Source organism: Pimephales promelas, chromosome 4 (genome assembly GCF_988280905.1).
Source record: "Pimephales promelas chromosome 4, fPimPro1.hap1.1, whole genome shotgun sequence".
In the NCBI taxonomy this organism is placed as follows: domain Eukaryota; kingdom Metazoa; phylum Chordata; class Actinopteri; order Cypriniformes; family Leuciscidae; genus Pimephales; species Pimephales promelas.
The window spans coordinates 11194890-11216191 of NC_142772.1; the positions used below are offsets into that span (position 1 = coordinate 11194890).

The 21302-nt window shown below is 46.8% G+C and overlaps 1 protein-coding gene across 2 annotated transcripts; it reads right to left on the reverse strand.

Moving 5' to 3' along the window:
- Positions 1 to 13264: 13264 nt before the first annotated feature.
- On the reverse strand, positions 13265 to 21060 carry LOC148981631 (uncharacterized). Of its 2 annotated transcripts, none has more exons than XR_016168240.1 (2): positions 13542 to 21060; positions 13265 to 13346 (listed from the first exon to the last, which is right to left on the reverse strand). XR_016168240.1 is itself a non-coding variant. In XM_089129943.1 (2 exons), exon 2 carries the CDS (start codon positions 19995 to 19997, stop codon positions 13950 to 13952), a length of 6048 nt encoding a protein of 2015 aa, XP_088986069.1. In that variant the 5' UTR covers positions 19998 to 20584; positions 20780 to 21060; the 3' UTR covers positions 13272 to 13949. The 2 variants fall into 2 exon arrangements, 1 of the variants encoding a protein (XP_088986069.1); XM_089129943.1 differs by having other exon boundaries at positions 13272 to 20584; positions 20780 to 21060.
- Between the last annotated feature and the right edge of the window lie 242 nt (positions 21061 to 21302).

Consider the following 21302-nt stretch of genomic DNA (forward strand, 5'->3'; position numbering starts at 1 on the left):
TTGTCTTGACCAGGAACACACCCCTAAATGCATTGAAGCAACTGCAATGGTTGATTAGATAATTGCATTAATGAGAAACTGAACAGGTGTTCCTAATAATCGTTTAGGTAAGTGAATGTATGTGTGTGTGTGTGTGTGTGTGTGTGTGTGTGTGTGTGTGTGTGTGTGTGTGTGTGTGAGTGAGTGTAAAACATTAATTTCTAATATAATGTATGATTTGTTCTTCTTATTGCAGCTCATTTGTGCACCAAACAAAGGGCATACCTGTATGAAACCCCAATCATCATTTGCTTGAAAAGTGTAGATGATAAAAGCCTAAGATTCAAACTCTGCTGCCCTTGCACAACATGCATGACTTTGATGTCATGAAGTTATTTACCTTCATCTAGAGGTTTCTAACCTTAATCAATCCTGTTAACTATGGTTTGCAAATTGCTTCGCTTTTGTGAAATAGAAGTGAGAGAAACAACATAAGCAGGCTAGAATCCATAAATTTGACAAGAGCAATTATCTTAATGAACAGCACCATAACTCTGCTATGATAACATGAAAGCCATTAAGGGGGATAATTCAAAATGTCTATGAGTAATGACACCATAACATGGAAAAAATATCTACAAGATCATGTATACATGTACTTCACACACTTCATGTAATCTAATAGCAACACTAATAATCGGAAGTGTTTCAAGTGCTGTGTGTTTTATTGCTCATTTTTATTATAGATAGACCTAGAAGTCTTAAATCCTAGCACATAGATGTTCCATTTAGAATTTTAATTATGTTATGTGTTAGCAAACTCATGAAGGTTACATGTGGACTTCACTTTATATTAAAGTGGCCTGGTAATTGCTGCTGATAAACACTTTTGGAGCTGTAATAATGTTCCCTTTCGAACGGTCTCTTCGCATTGCGTTAAGTTTCAGACGTGCTCATAGGTTGTGCTGCAGCAACTGCACATCCAATGGCACGGGCCACTCTGGCGTGCAACCAATGGGCTAGCCTTACATCAGAACCCGCCAAGGGGCCGCGACCCAGCCTATACGAATTCGTCATAATAGCAGATTTTACTCCTTCAGCGACAGTTTTCACGTCCCTGAGCTTTTTACTGATGTCGCCGTCGAATCAAGGCTTTCAGCTGAGCTGCTTCTCTCTCAGACTTTGACGATTTTTCCGTGGTCTCTGATGCCGTCTCACCTGTATCCGGCAAATCCCTCTATATCCTTTGAAAAGCTAACTATATTTCACAGATGCCTTGTTCCTACGCCATGTGCGGACGCCATTTCAACAACGCTCGCTGCCCCCAGGAAGAAGAAGCGTCGCAGCCAATGGCAACATGAGGGCCTGTCTACTAGTGAACGCACGCCGGGTCCCCGCATGCTTCATTTTCTCTGGCCCAATCGTCATCATCGCTCTTGCTTGCTGGAGACCAGTGCCCTCACTCCCATGTGGCGGGCCTTGTCTCCTTTGGCGGATCACACGACGACAGCCTGTCCATCACTGCCTCTGAGGAAGAGTGGCCGGGCTCTCTCGACCCCGTCACCGCCTCGCAGTCTGTGGCCAGTGATTCTGTGACTAGAATGAACTCCGATGCCAAAATGCTTCGGATTCTAACCAAGGCTGTCGCGGACCTCGAGCTGGAGTGGACCACACCCAAAGAGCCTCCTCACAGTCAATTGGATGGATGGTTCCTGTCGGGGTGCCAACTGGCCCCTTTTCACAAACCAGCGGCATTTTTTCCCGGGTGATGGCCTGGCAAGTCATCCCCAGTGTGTCGAGTTGGATAATAAACACTATAAAGTGAGGCTACTCACTCCAATTCGCTTGCAGGCCGCCGAAATTTCAAGTGGTTATGGAGACATTGGTGAGAAGCAGTGTGGATCACGTGCTTCGTACCGAAGTTCAGATTTTATTATCAAAAGGAGCGATAGAATTAGTTCATCCCGCTAATGTATTCAGGGTTTTACAGCCACTATTTTCTAGTTCCAAAAAAAGACGGCAAGCTATGAGCCATTTTAGATCTGAGACATCTGAACAAGGCTCTCATGAGGCGGCCATTCCGAATGTTTACACTCAAACAAATCCTTGCGCAAGTTCGCCTGAGTGATTGGTTTGTTACAATGGATCTGAAAGATGCATACTTTCATATTCAGATCGACCCTCGTCACAGGCCATCCTTGAGATTCGCCTTCGAGGGGAGAGCATATCAATATATAGTCCTGCCGTTCGGTCTGTCCCTGGCACCCCGCACATTCACAGAATGCATGGATGCAGTGCTCTCCCCACTGAAAAATCAGGGAGTGCACCTGCTGAACTATCTCGCAGACTGGCTAGTGCTAGCGTAATCGAGAGATGAATTGATACGTCACAGAGATATGATTGTCTGCCGTCTAAATTATTTGGGTCTCACAATCAATGTTGCCAAAAGTGAACTCATCCCCAGCCAGACTGTTGTCTTTCTGAGCACAGTTTTAGACTCGGCAACGATTAAAGCATGGCTCACTTTACAGAGCACGCGCTCTGTACAGACTCTGTTAACTTCATCCAGGACGCACAAGTGTGCGCCTCTGAAGAAGTTTCAGAATCTGCTTGGTCTGATGGCGGCTGCATCATCAGTACTCCGTTTGGGATTACTGCGCATGCATTTGCTGCAGCACTGGCTAAAGCGACGTGTGCCCACCCATGCATGATAGTAAGACAGCCTGCGCATTATGGTGAATCACGAGTGTTTGAGGACACTGATTCCATGGTGGGTTCAGAACTGGCACCACAATGGGGTGACCATGGGAGTGGTCTCCAGAAGGAAAGTGGTGTTTACAGATGCTTCTAACCTGGGTTGGGGAGCGCTGCACGAGGGCAAGCCTGTATCCGGCCTCTGGTTGAGCACAGAGCAGAGCTTACACATCAACTGTCTGGAAATGGAAGCGATTGGTTTGGCCCTAAAAGCTTTTCTGTCAAACCTCAGGTCATAGTCCATACGGACAACATGTCGGTGGTTTCTAACTAAACCGCCAGGGGGCACCAGGTCGAGCAACCTGTATGCTATGGCAAGAGACCTCCTCCTCTGGGCGCAGGCCAATCTGGGCTCTCTGAAAGCATTGCACAGACCGGGTGTACAAAATCTCGGCACGGATATGCTGTCACAGGGCAACACTCCAGTAGAGACTCTGTTTGGGTCTGATCAAGGGGGAATTTGCATATCATAATTAATAATTGATAATTAATAATTATTCATACAGATTTGGATCAGACCAGTCTTACATGTTAATAAATCTCCCATTTAGGGAGGCTTTATCAATTTTACCTGTATGCATACATGTGTTTCCCTGCAATTAACCACAAATTAATTGTAATCAATTACACGGACCACGTTTTACAAGACAAGTAAAATTAATTAGCTCAATTAATTTATAGAGTTGTGAAAACAAATTCTGTGGCCACAAAAATTAGTTTTCCTTCTCTATAAACAATTACCCTTTTAGGCATGTTTAGTTCTGTAAAGCTTGTAGCTTTTTTATCAACATTTCATTGACTAGTATTATGAGCAATGATCCAGTCAGGAATGAGTATAAGACATTTAAAGGTGCAATACCTAAGATTTAGATGCCGCTAGAGGGCGCTACATTCAAAACAACAACAACGGCTTTGCTTGATGACGCCGTGGAGGAACGCGGAATGATGGGAACTGTTGTTTTCAACTCCACCGTGGATAAATCAGTCAGACGGGAATCGAAAATTAGTTGTCATGGATGAGGTAAAGTTCGATTTCTATAAACGTTGCGTTTAATGACATGCTTGTATTTCATTAAACTGAAATAACCGTGCAAGAAAAGTCAGGTTTAAAAGTAAATTAGTTATCACAGAAGTTACTGTACGAGTCACTGGACGAAGCTATGGTGGAGAGGGTTTGAAGGGGCAGGTCTCTCGCAAGAAGTTGACGTGGTTGGCCCTCCTTGGTAACTTTATAAAAATTAAAAATCAATTTAATGTCAGTTATCCCAACCTGCAAGAATTCATTTCCGGGAGGTATATTTCGATAACAAGATTGTGGGGGTGGGAGGGAAGGCTAACTTTCGCGTTCGCGAGGCACAAACGCAAAGTCTCTCCCTCTGTACAGTGCAGGCGCAGCGCGCTGTATGTTATGCGCGCAGTATGTCTCGCTCTAACATTATATCCCGGGAGATTTGAACTAATTTGCGGGCATCAGGGAAACGCTATCAATATGCGGGAGATCCGGGAGACTTGGGATGTCTGCAATGTACATTTGACACATCTTTTCATGTCGTGTAAGTATTCAACCACAGCTACAGTTTCACAAAATTAACGTTAAGGGGGTCGCACACCGGACGAGAAGCTGCAGCGCCGCGTTGCACCACATAATTATTCTAACACATTATTATCTATAAGTGTACACATACCGGCGGCGCCATTCGGCGTCTGTCCGCGGCGCCCAGCAACGTTTCAGGACCGTGTTCAAAACCCTGCTGCGCCACAGAGCGCCATTTACATAGTTTTATATAAAATTGTAATTATTTTTGCCTCAAACCGTTGCTAATGGATCCTGACTTTGCCCTATGCTGCAATATCTATGCATTTAGTTTTGCAGTCATTTACAGAAATCAGCTGCTTGAATGACAATTACTGATTATTATTAGATTTTTCACGTGAGATTCTCAATTCATTCTGTGAACGGATGATCTGAGATAAAGTTTTCAGAATGCAGACTCAGCAACGATTGTATTTAATTGTACAGTACAATAAAATAGAACAGACATTATCTTCATTTTCTGTCATTAAACTGTCACAGTCCTTCGTCTGCACCATCCTGTCTGCGTCTCCAGCACTACACTTCCCAGGATCCTCTTGTCTCCACACCCGAACTCACTCCCTCATCAGCCACCTGTTCCTCGTCTGTTCATCATTTTCACCTGTTGTGCACATCATTATGTTTGATTCCCCTGTGTATTTAGTTCCCTCAGTTTCCTTCAGTCCTTGTCGATCGTTGTACTTATGTTGCTGGATGTACCTGAACCTATGTTCGTGTTTTGAGTTTATTCCTTTCTGTTCCGTTCCATTGGATGTTTGAGATTGAAGTAAAATGTTTGCATTGAAGTATCTGGCTCATCTGTCTTCCTCATCCTCCTGCACTCCCTCCACACCCGTGACAGAACGATCGACCACACCAGTAACAGCATGGGACTTCTCCTAACCCCGGCTCTCACCACCTTCAACCTGTTTCAGGACGGACGCTCTTCCGAGGAGTATGTCGTCAGGTTCCTGGAGCTCTCTGCTGGGGTAAGTTGGTCAGATGACGTCCTAAAGTCAGTCTTTTGGCTGGGTTTGGACGATCATCTGTACCAGCAAGCCCCAGCAGCAGCGTTTCCAGGGACCTTCACCGGATACCTGGACCATGTGTTGTGGTTGAGTGGGTCAGCCTTCACCGTTGGTGAGGCTGAAGATGACAACACCCCTCAACCACACACACACCCCATCATCACCGCATCAGCCCTCATCGCCCAACAGTCAGAACCACACACACCCATCATCACCTCACCAGCCATCATCGTCCTCCCGTCTGAGCCCTCTTCACTGCTGGTTCCGTCCAGCTCTTCAGAGACTGAATGCTCTTCACCGCTGGTTCCGTCCAGCTCTCCAGAGACTGTATGCTCTTCACTGCTGGTTCCGTCCAGCTCTTCAGAGACTGAATGCTCTTCACCGCTGGTTCCGTCCAGCTCTCCAGAGACTGTATGCTCTTCACTGCTGGTTCCGTCCAGCTCTCCAGAGACTAAATGCTCTTCCCCGCTGGTTCCGTCCAGCTCTCCAGAGACTGAATGCTCTTCACCGCTGGTTCCGTCCAGCTCTCCAGAGACTGAATGCTCTTCACCGCTGGTTCCGTCCAGCTCTCCAGAGACTGAATGCTCTTCCCCGCTGGTTCCGTCCAGCTCTCCAGAGACTGAATGCTCTTCCCCGCTGGTTCCGTCCAGCTCTCCAGAGACTGAATGCTCTTCACCGCTGGTTCCGTCCAGCTCTCCAGAGACTGAATGCTCTTCACCGCTGGTTCCGTCCAGCTCTCCAGAGACTGTATGCTCTTCACCGCTGGTTCCGTCCAGCTCTCCAGAGACTGAATGCTCTTCACTGCTGGTTCCGTCCAGCCCTCCAGAGACTGAACGCTCTTCACTGCTGGTTCCGTCCAGCCCTCCAGAGACTGTATGCTCTTCACTGCTGGTTCCGTCCAGCCCTCCAGAGACTGAATGCTCTTCACTGCTGGTTCCGTCCAGCCCTCCAGAGACTGTATGCTCTTCACTGCTGGTTCCGTCCAGCCCTCCAGAGACTGAACGCTCTTCACTGCTGGTTCCGTCCAGCCTCTTCGAGCCCGAGCTCTCTTCTTCGCTGGGCCCGACCAGCCCAGCCCCAGAGACCGTCCAGCCAGCGCCAGAGACCGTCCAGCCTGCGCCAGAGACCGTCCAGCCTGTGCCGGAGACCGTCCAGCCTGCTCCGCCCTGGCCACGCCCTCAGCCTGCTCCGCCCTGGCCACGCCCTCAGCCTGCTACGCCCTGGCCACGCCCTCAGCCTGCCCCGCCCTGGCCACGCCCTCAGCCTGCTCCGCCCTGGCCACGCCCTCAGCCTGCTCCGCCCTGGCCACGCCCTCAGCCTGCTCCGCCCTGGCCACGCCCTCAGCCTGCTCCGCCCTGGCCACGCCCTCAGCCTCCTGCTCCGCCCTGGCCACGCCCTCAGCCTGCTCCGCCCTGGCCACGTCCTCAGCCTGCTCTGCCCTGGCCATGCCCCTCTCAGCCCCCAGTTCGTCCCCCCTCCTTCCTCTGTTCTGCGGCGTGAGGTCACGCCTCCCGGGAGGGGGGAGTTCTGTCACAGTCCTTCGTCTGCACCATCCTGTCTGCGTCTCCAGCACTACACTTCCCAGGATCCTCTTGTCTCCACACCCGAACTCACTCCCTCATCAGCCACCTGTTCCTCGTCTGTTCATCATTTTCACCTGTTGTGCACATCATTATGTTTGATTCCCCTGTGTATTTAGTTCCCTCAGTTTCCTTCAGTCCTTGTCGATCGTTGTACTTATGTTGCTGGATGTACCTGAACCTATGTTCGTGTTTTGAGTTTATTCCTTTCTGTTCCGTTCCATTGGATGTTTGAGATTGAAGTAAAATGTTTGCATTGAAGTATCTGGCTCATCTGTCTTCCTCATCCTCCTGCACTCCCTCCACACCCGTGACATAAACATAACAATATTGCTGGCCATACACTGATGAGAAAGTGCGCGTCCGGTGTTCGATAACGTTGCTGGAGTTGTCCTAAACGTGACGCGGCGCTTCTCGTCCGGTGTGCGACCCCCTTTACAGCCAACAGTTCACATTCCGAGAATAAATGAAAAGAATATATGTGCTCCATTCCATAACAAATGCGCGAAACAAGCTGTCGTTTGATAGACGCTAACGCACAACTACAACTACCGCATTTGTCCAGGACTACACGTAGTAAGAGCGGAAACCGAGGTAAGCGGATATGACACGATTGACTCGCGACTCCCAGCTCACCCCTGCTGACACGTGCCGTTTCCTTGGTTAAAATCTCAATTTTCTCGCGATTTAAACATTGTTTGAAACATTTGGAATATTGTGAGTTATCATCTTTACTAAATATATAACACTGGCCTTGTGATTTTGGGATATTTTAATGCAAAAATCTTAGGTATTGCACCTTTAATATGGCAAAACACTACTTAAGCATTTGCTACGTTACAATGATACATGTATTTACAAACATTAAAACACAAACTAAGACGACGCGGGGCGTTTAGACAATGGGTACACCGTGTAAATGAGTTGGAGAGAGGGTGAGAGAGAGAGAGAGAGTGATGACTGGAGATGCTGTCCTGCGTGCCCGCTGCGTTTTTGCACGGCCCGTCCCGGCGCGTGCATGGTTAGTTGCGTGCGCGTGTGTGGTGAGCAGGACAGCCGAGGGCCGTGAGATAAAGTCGCGAGGCCGGTGGTGCGATTGCTAATGAGCAGCACCTGTGAAGCACACCGTCCCTCGGCAGTCCTGCTCACCACAGCGTGGCTCCTTTGTTCCGTGGGGAGTCACATGATGCAGCGCGAGTCTTTGAACAGTGGTTGGACTTTGAGGTGACGTTGAGGTGTCTTTGAGGTGACGTTACCCGAGGAAATAGTTCGGCAAAGTCCACTTCCTTTCCTGGGAGGCGAATTTGATAGTAAACTTAAAGAAGAGACGAACTTTGGACGAACAAAAGAAAAGATCCATGGTCGGATCAGATTCCCGTGAGGGTTACATGCTCCTGGCACGTTGGGTTTCCAGGAAGAGCGGCGGGCGGAGCCACACTCCTTCCTTTATCACCTTGGAGAAATCCATCCCCTTCCTGTTGGCTGGAGCCAATCGGGGAAATGGACATTGCACGCGGGAACTCTCGGTTTATTGTCCCTTGTTCCAGAGCGCGCGCTCCTCATGGAAGGGGGTGTGTTTAAGGAGGCTAATAGTAAAACAGTTTGATCTTCATTGGCAGTAAAACATATTAAAAATACACTTTACTTTACATCTCTATGCATATTAGAGTGTTTCATTCAATAAGCATTCTGGAGATATCAAGGAACATTATGTTACATTAAAGGAATATACACTTGTGTTTAAAATGCATAAAATGCATATGTTTAAAATGCATAAAGAAGCTATTTCTAATTTCTATTTACGCTGTGACCAAACAAAGTTATTTCACTGTGACATGGGGGAGAACACACATACAGAAAACCAGTGAATACCTTTGTTATATGTCTTTAAAACAAAAGAAATGTATTTCTCTTCGTTCAGAGACATTTGGCACATTCCGATGTGCTGAAGTCTCCCTCATGTGTGGGGGAAGGGAAGGGCTTGTGTGTGTGTGTGTGTGTGTGTTCTGGGGGACGGTTGAGTCACCTGGCAAAGGTATGGGAGACATTCAGCGAGGCCGACATCGACCTTTTTGCCTTGAGGGCCAACACTCACTGCAGGGCGTTCTTCTCGAAGGACAGGGATGCACTGGCTTACCCCTGGCCCAGCTGCCCTCTTTATGACTTTCCTCCCATCTCGATGATCCCACAGGTCATCGAACAGGTCAGAGAGAGCGGGTGCCCAGTCTTTCTGGTGGCTCCACTCTGGGAGTCCAGACCGTGGTTTCGGAGCTGGTTCAGTTGTCAGGCACGATTCCTTGGCCTGTTCCATTGAGGAAGGATCTCCTCCCTCAGGTGAACGGAACGGAATATGGCACCCCTTCCCGATTTTTGGGCCCTTCATGTGTGGCCCCTGAATGGGTAACCGGGGACCTGCCCGGAAGGGTTTTGGACACTTTTTCTGAAGCAAGGGCCCTGTCCACACGGTGCCTGTATGCTTTAAAATGGTCGGTTTTTTCCAGCTGGTGCTCGAAAAATCGGGTTGACCCGCAGTCATGTGAGGTATCGATGGTACTCTCCTTCCTGCAGGACCTGCTGGATGCGGGTCGCACCCCATCCACACTCAAGGTTTATGTGGCAGCCATCGTAGCACATTATGCTCCGGTGGCTGGTCAGTCTCTGGGCAGAAATGCTCTAGTGGTAAGGTTTCTGAAGGGTTTTAAGAGGATTAACCCTTCTAGGCCCCCTTCAGTGCCTCTGTGGGACCTCGCCACAGTCCTTAGGGCCCTCAAGGGTCCACCGTTTGAACCGCTCCAGTCGGTTGATTTGAAACTGCTCTCGCTAAATACTGCTGTCCTGCTGGCATTGGCATCTGTCAAGTGAGTGGGTGATCTGCAGGCTCTATCTGTGAGCCCTGCATGTTTGGAGTTTGGGACAGATGACTCCAAAGTCGTTCTTAAGCCGTTTAGAGCTCAAGTTATTTCGTTGTTAGCCCTTCCCCCTTCAGCAGAGGATGGGGAAACTAATCTTCTCTGCCCTGTGAGGGAAATGAGAATCTATCTGGACAGTTCTGCGTCTTTTAGACAGATGTAACAGTTGTTTGTCTGCTTTAGTGGCCGATCCAAGGGTGATACAGTCTGTGGTGAGCAGGACGGCCGAGGGACGTGAGAGAAAGTCGCGAGGCCGGTGGTGCGATTGCTAATGAGCAGCACCTGTGAGGCACACCGGTCTCGCGACTTTCTCACGAAGGAGCGGAGCCATAAAGGGGGAGCGACGGAGTGGATGATCGAGAGAGGAACAGGCCTGCTTTTGTTTGTATTTTATTTGGTAAGCCAGCAGTCGTCCGTGAGGGGCTGCTGGCCGGTATTTATGTTTTATTTTGGGTAGCCAGCAGTCGTCCGTGAGGGGCTGCTGGCAGGTAATTTGTTTGTTTATTTTGTTTAAATAAAGTTTTATTTTATTATTATGATCCGGTTCCTGCCTCCTTCTTCCCTGAACCTTGTTACACTCCTGCCAGCAGCCCCTCACGAACGACTGCTGGCTTACCAAATAAAACCTAACCTTGGCTTACCTAGGGGGTATGGATCTACGAGCCGAGGGAGACGGAGACGGAAGCACGAGGAGCGACGGACACGAGAGAGGGGAGAGAGGAAAAAATAAATAAATAAATAAAAATTGGTCCGGCTCCCACAACGCGCTGCCATCTTGTCCCTCACCAGCTGGGCGATCTCCTCCGCGGTGCCCGGCGGCGACGCTGGATGGCCCTCGGTGAACGCCTCGACGCTCCCCCGCCCCCGGTGGACGGCGACGGCTCCTCGGGTGCCTTGGGCAGACGGCAGGAGTCCCCCGCTCCCTTCTCCTCCCCTTCACTGGCGGATGGCAGCAGGCTCCGGCCCACGGCGAGCGGCGGTGACTCCTCCTCTCCCTCCCGAACGGCAGCCGCCCCTCCATTTTCCAGGCGGTCGGCAGCGAGCTCGGGCGTCCCACCGGCAACTCATCCCAGCGCCCCGCCTCGAGCGTCCATGGCCGCGAGTCCCCCGCTCCCTGCTCCTCCCCTTCTGCGGCGGACGGCAGCAGGCTCCGGCCCACGGCGAGCGGCGGCGACTCGCGCACCATGCTCGATGGCACCGCGGATTCCCCACAGCGGCGAGGACCCTCGGACAGCGCGTTCCTCCCTCTTCCCGGGTTTCGGCACCAGTGTAACAAGGTTCAGGGAAGAAGGAGGCAGGAACCGGATCATAATAATAAAATAAAACTTTATTTAAACAAAATAAACAAACAAATTACCTGCCAGCAGCCCCTCACGGACGACTGCTGGCTACCCAAAATAAAACATAAATACCGGCCAGCAGCCCCTCACGGACGACTGCTGGTTTACCAAATAAAATACAAACAAAAGCAGGCCTGTTCCTCTCTCGATCATCCACTCCGTCGCTCCCCCTTTATGGCTCCGCTCCTTCGTGAGAAAGTCGCGAGACCGGTGTGCCTCACAGGTGCTGCTCATTAGCAATCGCACCACCGGCCTCGCGACTTTCTCTCACGTCCCTCGGCCGTCCTGCTCACCACACAGTCACTAAGCAAAGACTATCTAGATGGATAGTGGATGCCATTTCTTTGGCTTATGCATCAGTGGGTCAGGTTTGCCCCATTGGTGTTAAGGTCCATTCGACTAGAGGCATGGCCTCATCATGGGCTTGGTCATCTGGGGTTCCCATTCAAGATATTTGTGATGCGGCCGGCTGGTCCTTGCCTTCCACATTTATGAAGTTCTATCACATGGATGTGCTTTACCTGCAAGCGAAGGTACTTTCGGTATGAGTAAGACCTGACGGTGTCTGGTTTCTTATACAAATTTACTGTGCATAATCACACACATTATATATAATACCTGCTTAGGCCAGTTATGGTGTTATACTAATAATCCCGACGGGGTCTGGATTTGTTAATATAATATTAGTATGACTGACTCATCCATACATATATATATCTTCAGGAATTATGGTGTCTGGCCTATTATATATGTGGTTATATGTGTATACATATTGTATACACGTATACACGTGGAGTATTGCGTACCCGGCTGCACAAGAGAAACGTTAAAGTTGTCGCTTCAGTCCTATAAACCTGCTATAATGGCGAATTCGGGGGTCACGCCCCCTTGTTGGGTTCTGGCATAAGGCTAGCCCATTGGTTGCACGTCAGAGTTGCCCGCGCCATTAGATGTGCAGTTGCTGCAGCACAACCTATGAGCGTGCCTGACGCTCAATGTGCTGGCTGTGCAGCAGCAAATGCGTTTTACAAAAGGCTTCAGTAAATCGAGGAAAAGAAGTTTTCCCACTGTGTATAGCCACGCAATACTCGTTCCCTCACTCAGAGAACTGAGGTTACGATAGTAACCGAGTAGTTTTCGATCTTCATTTGGATACAGATCTTGCTGCTGCAAAGGTTGAGATTAGAATTTAGAATGCTTGTGCTTGCTCCAAAAAACAGATTGACCACGTTTGGCAATACAAGCTGTTGAAAACTCAGAAGCGAAGACCAGGAGACTTGGTTGTATCTTCAGCAGGATTCTTAACTGAGAACACAAGCTGTCTGTAGCTGCAGTCATCAAGTCTAACTAAAGCAGTCTACATTGTAGTTTATATAGTTTCCAAGGGGGAGGGATTTTACATAGGGATTTGCATGTAAATTAACATGAGTACATGAGTCAGCTCGTTTAAAGAAATTTCCCCAGCCCTGAACTCATCAGCATAACAGTATCATTCAAATGCATAGATGCTAATCCAATCACCCTGACTATTCAACAACTGGGGCGGGGGCTTCGATGGCCATTAAAGACAAAGTGTGAGTCTCAGTAATCTGACTTATTCAATTTACAATAGGGAGAACAGGACTGGCAGGAATCTCTTGCTGGAAACTTTGGAGCTTTGCTGGAAACTGAAAACTTGCTGGAAACTTTGAAACTTATATTCATAATTTATACCTCTAATGCTAAACCTAAATTAAACATTTACTACATCTGTAATACAACACTGATGATTTTGATTTTGTCCTACTTCTTTCCTTATCTCCTGGACCAAACTAATCTAACCTAACTGAGAGGCGACAGTAGACAAATCTGGATTTGAGTAGACAAATCTGGATTTGAAAATTCCAAAACCCAGGTTACTGTAGCTAACTATGATCAACCAACCAAAGTATGGTCTGGTATAATCTTCACTTTTGTCCCACAGTCACTGACCACATCTTTTATTTTTACCTTATCACCATGTTAGCTGCGAGGTTGGCATACTGTTATTCTCAAATGCGTCATTCATCACATCCTCCACCAGTATGAGTTCTACAGTGCAATGCACAAGAAAAAAGTCAAGACTGTAGCTCCTCCAGTGACAGACATGAGGCAAGAGGTCTTGTTTAGAATACAGGGCTTTAATGCTGGTCAACCCGTGAGAACTGGTTGAAGATGAAGAAAGAAAATATAAACAAAAAAATAATGCTACATGCATGTCTCACAAATATTGTGTCATAATCAAGCCCATATACAGCTAACGTTAGACACCTTATATGTTATAACGTTACATCACAAAAATACACATGAAAACATATGTAAACACAAACACCATCACAGCAAAATGAACGGTAACAAACCTCATTGCTGCTTATCACATGGAGGTGCTAAAACATTCTTTCAGATCTTCTGTATCTTCTTTCTGCCTATTTTCTTGTAAACTTATGCACTTAAACACGATAACAGCGGACACATCAGTCTCTTTCGCGGTAATGTTTTTCTCAGTGCGTCGCTCAAAAGCGCCCGGCCGGAAACCTCCGGGCGGAACCAATAATTAGTTCCGTCTTGCTGTTAACATTAAATTCAGAAGAAACGAAAATAGTAAAAGTGCTAATACAGGAATAAATTGGCGACAGAGGCAGTTACACTCCCACCAAATCACAAGTGATTTCTTAAACTTGGAGACAAACAAATTGCATGAATAAATAAAATTGAACTCTATCCTAATAAACAACTAATAAACTGTGTCTGTGTGTATGATTGAACCATCAGTCTGCTTCTATCAATGTAACTGTTTTCTGAATGGGTCTCTCCAGGTAAACAGGTTTGGAAGTACGCTTTCCTCTTCCATCCAGGGAGGAGTCACTGATAAGTAACTTGAGTCTCCTCACTCTTTCATCACTTCCAGGATACACCTCGATGACTCTTGCTAGCTTCCATTGGTTTCGCGGTGTGGCAACATCTTGCAACAGAACAATGTCACCGACCTTTGCATTTCTGCGATCTTTGGTCCACTTCTGTCTGTGTTGGAGATTTAAGAGGTACTCCTTTTTCCACCGTACCCAAAAGTTGTTGGTTAAGAGTTGAACTCTGCGCCATCTTTTGCGGAGGTAGAGATCTTCCTTGACAAACCTTCCAGGAGGTGGGAGAATGATTGTGGACTTCATGGTCAAGATATGGTTTGGTGTCAAGGGCTCTGGACTAGTAGAATCGTTCAGATGATCAGTGGTTAGAGGTCTGCTATTCACAACCGCCATGGCCTCATATAGAAATGTTCGTAGGGAAGAGGAGTCTAGTTGTCTGGACGACTGTTGTAGAATGGACGCCAGGACACTTCTGACAGTGCGTATCTGCCTTTCCCAGACACCACCCATATGACTTGAGGCCGGGGTGTTCATGATGAACTCGCAGCCCAAATCCTTGAGCTCCTCTTGATCCATCTGTTTCAATGCTTCAATGAACTCACGCCTTGCTCCGACAAAGTTTGTCCCTTGATCACACCTTATCTGCCTTACTGATCCCCGAATGGCGATGAACGAACGCAGAGCATTGATAAAGGCATCTGAGGTCAAGTCATCAAGTGCTTCAATGTGAACTCCTCTGGAACACATGCAGGTGAGCAACAGCCCATAACGCTTTAGCTCCTTTCTTCCTTCCTTAATGTGAAACGGTCCGAAGCAGTCCATTCCACAGTAAGTGAATGGTGCAGTTGTTTCCATCCGATCTTCTGGAAGGTCGGCCATCCTTTGTTGCTCTGTGCATCTTCGGAACTTTCTGCAACGTGTGCACTTGTGAATATGGGATGAAACAAGCTTGCTGCAACCCAGGATCCATATACCATTGGCTCGGAGTTCATTAATAGTCATTCCTCGACCTTGATGGTACACTCTTTCATGATAGTGCTTGATGAGCAATGCAGACACATGACTGTCTCTAGGAAGGATTGCTGGATGCCTCACATGTAGATGTAGGGCAGCATGAGGTAAGCGGCCTCCTACTCTCATTACACCTTGATCATCCAGGAATGGACATAGCTTGTGCAGCTGGCTGACTTTGTCTTTGAGCTTTGTCTCCTTATGATGTCTAAGGCATTGAATTTCTTGACAGAAAGTTGCTTCCTGCACCATCTTGATTATGGTCAGCTCCGCCTCTTTCCTTTCCTCCAAGCTTGAGGCATCACTGGATCTTGGCTTGAGACCTTTGATTTCCTTAGCAAGGCGCTTGAGTCTGGCAACAGCTTTCACCAATCTTGCCCAGTCTGAGAACTTGTGCAGACGCTCTAGGAGTGTTTTTGCTTCTTTTGCCTGAGTGTCATGAACCTGAGCTTTCTTGACCTCTGGGTCACTGCTCTCGATCTCTCCCACCATGATTTCTCCAGTTGGTAACTCTTTCTGCCAAAGAAACTCTGGACCTGTGAACCAGTTAGAAGCTGTGAGTTGTTTTGCCGTGACACCCCTTGAGGCGTGATCAGCTGGGTTATCTTCTGAAGCTACATATCTCCATTGTCCGGCATCTGTACTTAGTCTAATACGCTCAACTCGATTTGCTACATAAACATGAAATCTTCTGGCTTCATTACCGATGTACCCAAGTACCACCTTTGAATCAGTCCAGAAACATTCTTGTTGGCAGTCTATTTCTAGTTCTTTCTTAAGCATGTCACTGGTCCGGACTGCTACCACTGCTGCTGACAGCTCGAGTCTTGGTATAGTCATGACTTTAGTAGGAGCTACTCTTGACTTTCCCATGACTAAGGAGCAGTGGACTTCACCTGATGTACTGACTGCTCGTAAATACGAGCACTCTCCATAGCCTGACACGCTGGCGTCAGAGAAGTGGTGGAGCTCATAATGTTGGACCTTGAAGCTTGATGGCAGATAGTGTCTTTGGACTCTCACCTCAGCCAAGTTTTTTAGATCTTGCACCCAAGACTCCCACAGGGGTCTAAGGTCATCAGGCAAAGGATCATCCCAACTGAGCTTGTCACGACACATCTGCTGCAGGATCTTCTTTCCTACCAGGATGAAGGGTGCCACAAATCCAAGTGGGTCATACACAGAAGCAACTGTGGACAGGACCCCTCTGCGTGTAAGTGGATTTTCTTTGACAACCACTCTAAACTGCAGCTCATCAGAAGTTACACACCACTGTACCCCTAGTGCTCTTTCCATCAGTGGTTCTCCCAACATCATGGTCAAATCCTTGACAGCTTTAGCACACTCTTCCTCGGGAATTGCGTCTAAGACTTCTTTGCTGTTGGAGATGAACTTGTGCAGTCGAAGTTTTCCTGTGCGACACAGCTCTCTTGCTTCATTCACTAGTTGGATTGCTTGGTCTTCAGATTCTACACTTGTCAATCCATCGTCGACGTAGAAGTTCTTCTGGATGAACCTGATGGTTTCTTCTCTAAAACGTTCTTGTCCTTGAGCGGCAAGATGCTTTAGGCCATAGTTAGCACATCCAGGTGATGAAGCTGCACCGAACAAGTGGACCTTCATTCGATAAATGGAGGGCTGGGTTTTAAGATCTCCATCCTTCCACCACAAGAATCTGAGATAATCTTGGTCCTCTTGCTTAACATGGAACTGGTGGAACATCCGTTCTATGTCACACATAACTGCCACACGACCCTTTCTGAACCGACACAAAACTCCCACCAAGGTGTTGGTTAACTCTGGGCCAGTCAGGAGATGGTCATTCAGGGATGTCCCTTGAAACCTAACGGAGCAGTCAAAAACGACACGGATTTTACCAGGCTTTTGGGGATGATACACCCCATGGTGAGGAATGTACCACGCTGGAGTCTTGCTGATATCCTCTTCAGGGACAAGCTCAGCATCTCCACGAGCTATTGTCTCCTCCATGAAGGCCTTATAGTCTTTATAGTACTGCTCATTTCCCTTTAACCTTTTCTCCAGACATCTGAGACGGTGAATGCCACATATCTTGTTGTCTGGTAAGTTTGGTCTTTCTTTCTTGAAGGGAAGTGGCATTTCATAGTGCCCGTCCTCCTTGAGTCTGATGCCGCTTTTCATGATTGACATGAACTGAAGATCCTCTTGAGAAAGGTGTTCGTCTTCCGAAGCCCTTTCTACGAAATCAGATTCCAACACCTTGATGACATCTGTAGGAAGGATTACTTCCTTGATCTGTGTTCTACAGACATAGTGCACTTCGCTTGGGAGATTTGGAAGAACTGATATCACTTGCTTCACAATGACCTGATGACTTGTTCCAAAGGCATCTCCAAAGTCAAGACATGGGTTGCCATAACCAACTATACTCCAACCCAAGTCTGTTCTCTGAGCAAAGGGCTCACTTTCTTCTCCAGCAACCACTTGTCTTGGTACAAGAGCTTGAGGGCAGTTGTAGCCAATTAGTATGCCGATGTCACAGCTCTGTAGAGGAGCAATTTCATCTGCAATGTGCTCAAGGTGAGACCATGACTTGGCAGTCTCTGGTGTGGGAATGTGATCTCTGTTTGCAGGGATGAATTCTCTTGAGTAAGTTACTGGCAGAGAGATTACCTTATCTGAGTAGAATCCTCTTATTTGTAGACCAGTCAGCTTTGTGCTAGGCACCACTGTATTTCTTGAAGTCATTGTGGAGAGCTTTAACTGGACTGGTTCAATTTTAGTGTGAAGCACCTTAACTGTCTCTTCAAGGATGAAGGTTGTGTCACTCTGAGTATCGAGGAGAGCGTACACAAGAACTTCATGACTTGGCTTACTTGTAGTTGACAGCCACACAGGAATGACTGAGGATGTATGGGTACTTTTAACGTTCTGGATAACTCTGTTAGACGTTACCTCGCGTGGTGTTCTTGTCATCTTTTCTTGTGAGCGATCTGTTGTTCCTTCTCTTGACTTGTCATGCTCCATTTCCCTACCAGTCCTTGTTGACATTCCTCTTTCTTTGCTGCGATTATCGTGTAAGCAGGTTGGATGTCCTTTCTCACAGGTATCGCAGATCTTCCTACTTTCACACTCTTTTGAGCGATGGCCAGGCTTCAGACAGCCAAAGCACAACTTCATCCCTTGAACAAACTTGATTCGCTCAGAGATGGTCTTATCCATAAACTTCCAACACTTGTGTAGACTGTGTCCTGACTTCTCACAAAAGAAACAGCTTGTGGAGGAAGCCCTTTCATCTGAGTTAGTTGCTAGTACTTTAGCTCCTACAGCTCTGTTCTTTAAAACCTTGATCTGCTTATCTTCAGCAGGTTTCAGAGCATGGAAAGATGTTATTGGGTTATTTGCAATCTTAGCTTCACGTGTGAGAAACTCTACAAATTGCTGGAAGTTTGGAAATGTGTGACTTTCTTCCTCCACTTCTATTACCTTTCTGTTCCATCTCGAGGTCAGCCAGTCTGGAAGTTTTGCAAGTAACTTCTGGTTCTCATTGCAGTCATTGAGTACATTGAGGCCTGTGATCTGAGTCATAGCAGCCTCACAGCTCCGAAGGAAATCAACAAACTCTTGAAGTTCAATACTGCATTTGGAGCTTATCTTGGGCCATCCCTCCAGCTTGTCTCTGAAGGCTTTGGCTATGAGGAAAGGATTCCCATATCTTTCTTCGAGGATCCTCCAAGCTGCATGATAGGCTGACTCTGAACCAAGCAGGAAGTAGCTCTCTATAGCCTTTTTAGCAGGTCCACCCACATACTTTCGCAAGTAATATATCTTTTCTTCAGTTGGAATGTTTTTCCGATCAATGAGTGTCTGAAACGAAACCTTCCAGTCATTGAATCTGAGTGGGTCGCCACTGAATATTGTTGGTTCAGGTATAGGAAGACGACCTGCACTGATGGACTCTGCAAGTGCTCTCACAAGAGCTGCTGTACTTTCATCTTGCTTTGAGTGTGCCCAGTCTTGTGGTGAGGAATGGTGCTGCAACGGATTATTTTCATGTTTCGCTTCTTCCCTTCCCTTAATACAGACACTGTGATGGAGTAGACTGCTTATTTCTTCATCTGAGCACTCACTCTGATCATACACTCGCTGACGTGCCTTAGCAGCTTTTAACTTTTTAATTGTCTCTAGTCGCTCCAGTTGTCTGCGCTTTGCATCTAGCACCTTTTGTCTCTCTGCAGCTTCAGCTTCAAGCCTTTCCAATTCCTCAATGCAACACTCTTGTTCTAGTAGTACTTCTAGAGTAGCTTCATTGGCAGCAACTTCAGCAGCGGCATCTTGTCTGCTTGCAGAAATCCGACTTGAATGTCTGGAGCTGCCTTGAGCATGAGAGGACTTAGTGAATTGGGATTTGACACTTATCTTGTCTGAGGCTGCAGACTTGAATATAGACGATGTCGCCCTGTGGCCTTGTTCTTCATTTCCTTCACCGTTATCTGCTGTCTCCAAACGATCCTTTGCGTTTTGGATGATCTTCCTGGTTACTGCATCACAGGTGTCAATTCTGCGACGTGTGTCTTGGTCAGGGTTGTCTATGTGCCTCAACTCTTCATAAGCAGTGTTCAGATTCTTTGAGGCCATGCTTACTTTGCTGATGTATTCATGTAGCAGGTTTTTAGAGCATTGTCCACTCAGGGCTTGCTTGGCGTCCTTAGCGATAGCCTTCCACTCCTCATAACTCACAGAGAAACGGTGAGCAAATCTTCTTATTTGCTCACTGTACAGCTCTTGGCCCTTTTCCGTTAATTTTCGGACTCTTTGGCTCCTTCGTGGTTCTTGTGAGGAAGTGTGGTCATCAGCTCTTGTGCCTTTAGTGGCTTGTAGTTGCATGTCTATGCACTGTTGCTCTATATTTTTTCCTGCACTAACCTGCTTTCTGCTAGATGTATGACTAGGCTCTGACATTGTTACTTGGTGTACTTAATTTTGGGTTAAATGTAATTTGGCAAAAAGCTAAGTGATTCACTTCTCTTTAGCTATTCACATTTCTAAACTTTCTACTACTGGTATTAGTTGTTAGAATTTTTTTTTTTTTTTTTTTTTAGATCTATTTCACACAAATCTATATCTTGTTATTCTACAAAATGCAAAATTCAGTCTTTTGTGCAGAATATTTTCATTTCAAGTCTCTTAATTGCAGCTTAGTTAACACTTAAACATGCACGCAATTATACCGTATGAATATGACGGCAAAAAAGGGATGTGTCACAGTCTCTTGTGGGAAATATTTAAGCTTCTTAACTTCATCCGGATTCGTGGAAAGGCACCTGGATTCTTCTGTGGATGCTGCGGATGCGTAAATGTCAGGGGCAGATGCACGGTCTTGGATGTAGAGATGTCCCTTTGTCCATGGATTACGGCTCTTTGGTACTGTCTTCCTCATCTACTCATGCAGAGCAGTTGAGTTCTCACTGTAGCTCCTCCAGTGACAGACATGAGGCAAGAGGTCTTGTTTAGAATACAGGGCTTTAATGCTGGTCAACCCGTGAGAACTGGTTGAAGATGAAGAAAGAAAATATAAACAAAAAAATAATGCTACATGCATGTCTCACAAATATTGTGTCATAATCAAGCCCATATACAGCTAACGTTAGACACCTTATATGTTATAACGTTACATCACAAAAATACACATGAAAACATATGTAAACACAAACACCATCACAGCAAAATGAACGGTAACAAACCTCATTGCTGCTTATCACATGGAGGTGCTAAAACATTCTTTCAGATCTTCTGTATCTTCTTTCTGCCTATTTTCTTGTAAACTTATGCACTTAAACACGATAACAGCGGACACATCAGTCTCTTTCGCGGTAATGTTTTTCTCAGTGCGTCGCTCAAAAGCGCCCGGCCGGAAACCTCCGGGCGGAACCAATAATTAGTTCCGTCTTGCTGTTAACATTAAATTCAGAAGAAACGAAAATAGTAAAAGTGCTAATACAGGAATAAATTGGCGACAGAGGCAGTTACAAAGACCTTGTTCGAGAAACAAGGTTCACCTTTAATTGTCTTTAATCGCAAGTTTTAATTACAAGAGGTAAAAACTATATAAATACGGTTCGTTTTCTCACACAAACCAATCGATTCGTGTCTTAGGCCGTCAAAGTGTAGATACATTTACGAGTCATTAAATCGTGTTTAATTATGGACTTCTCTGTGCATGCTCTTTAAGGTGAATCCAGGGTGGATCACATAAACCTCCATTAT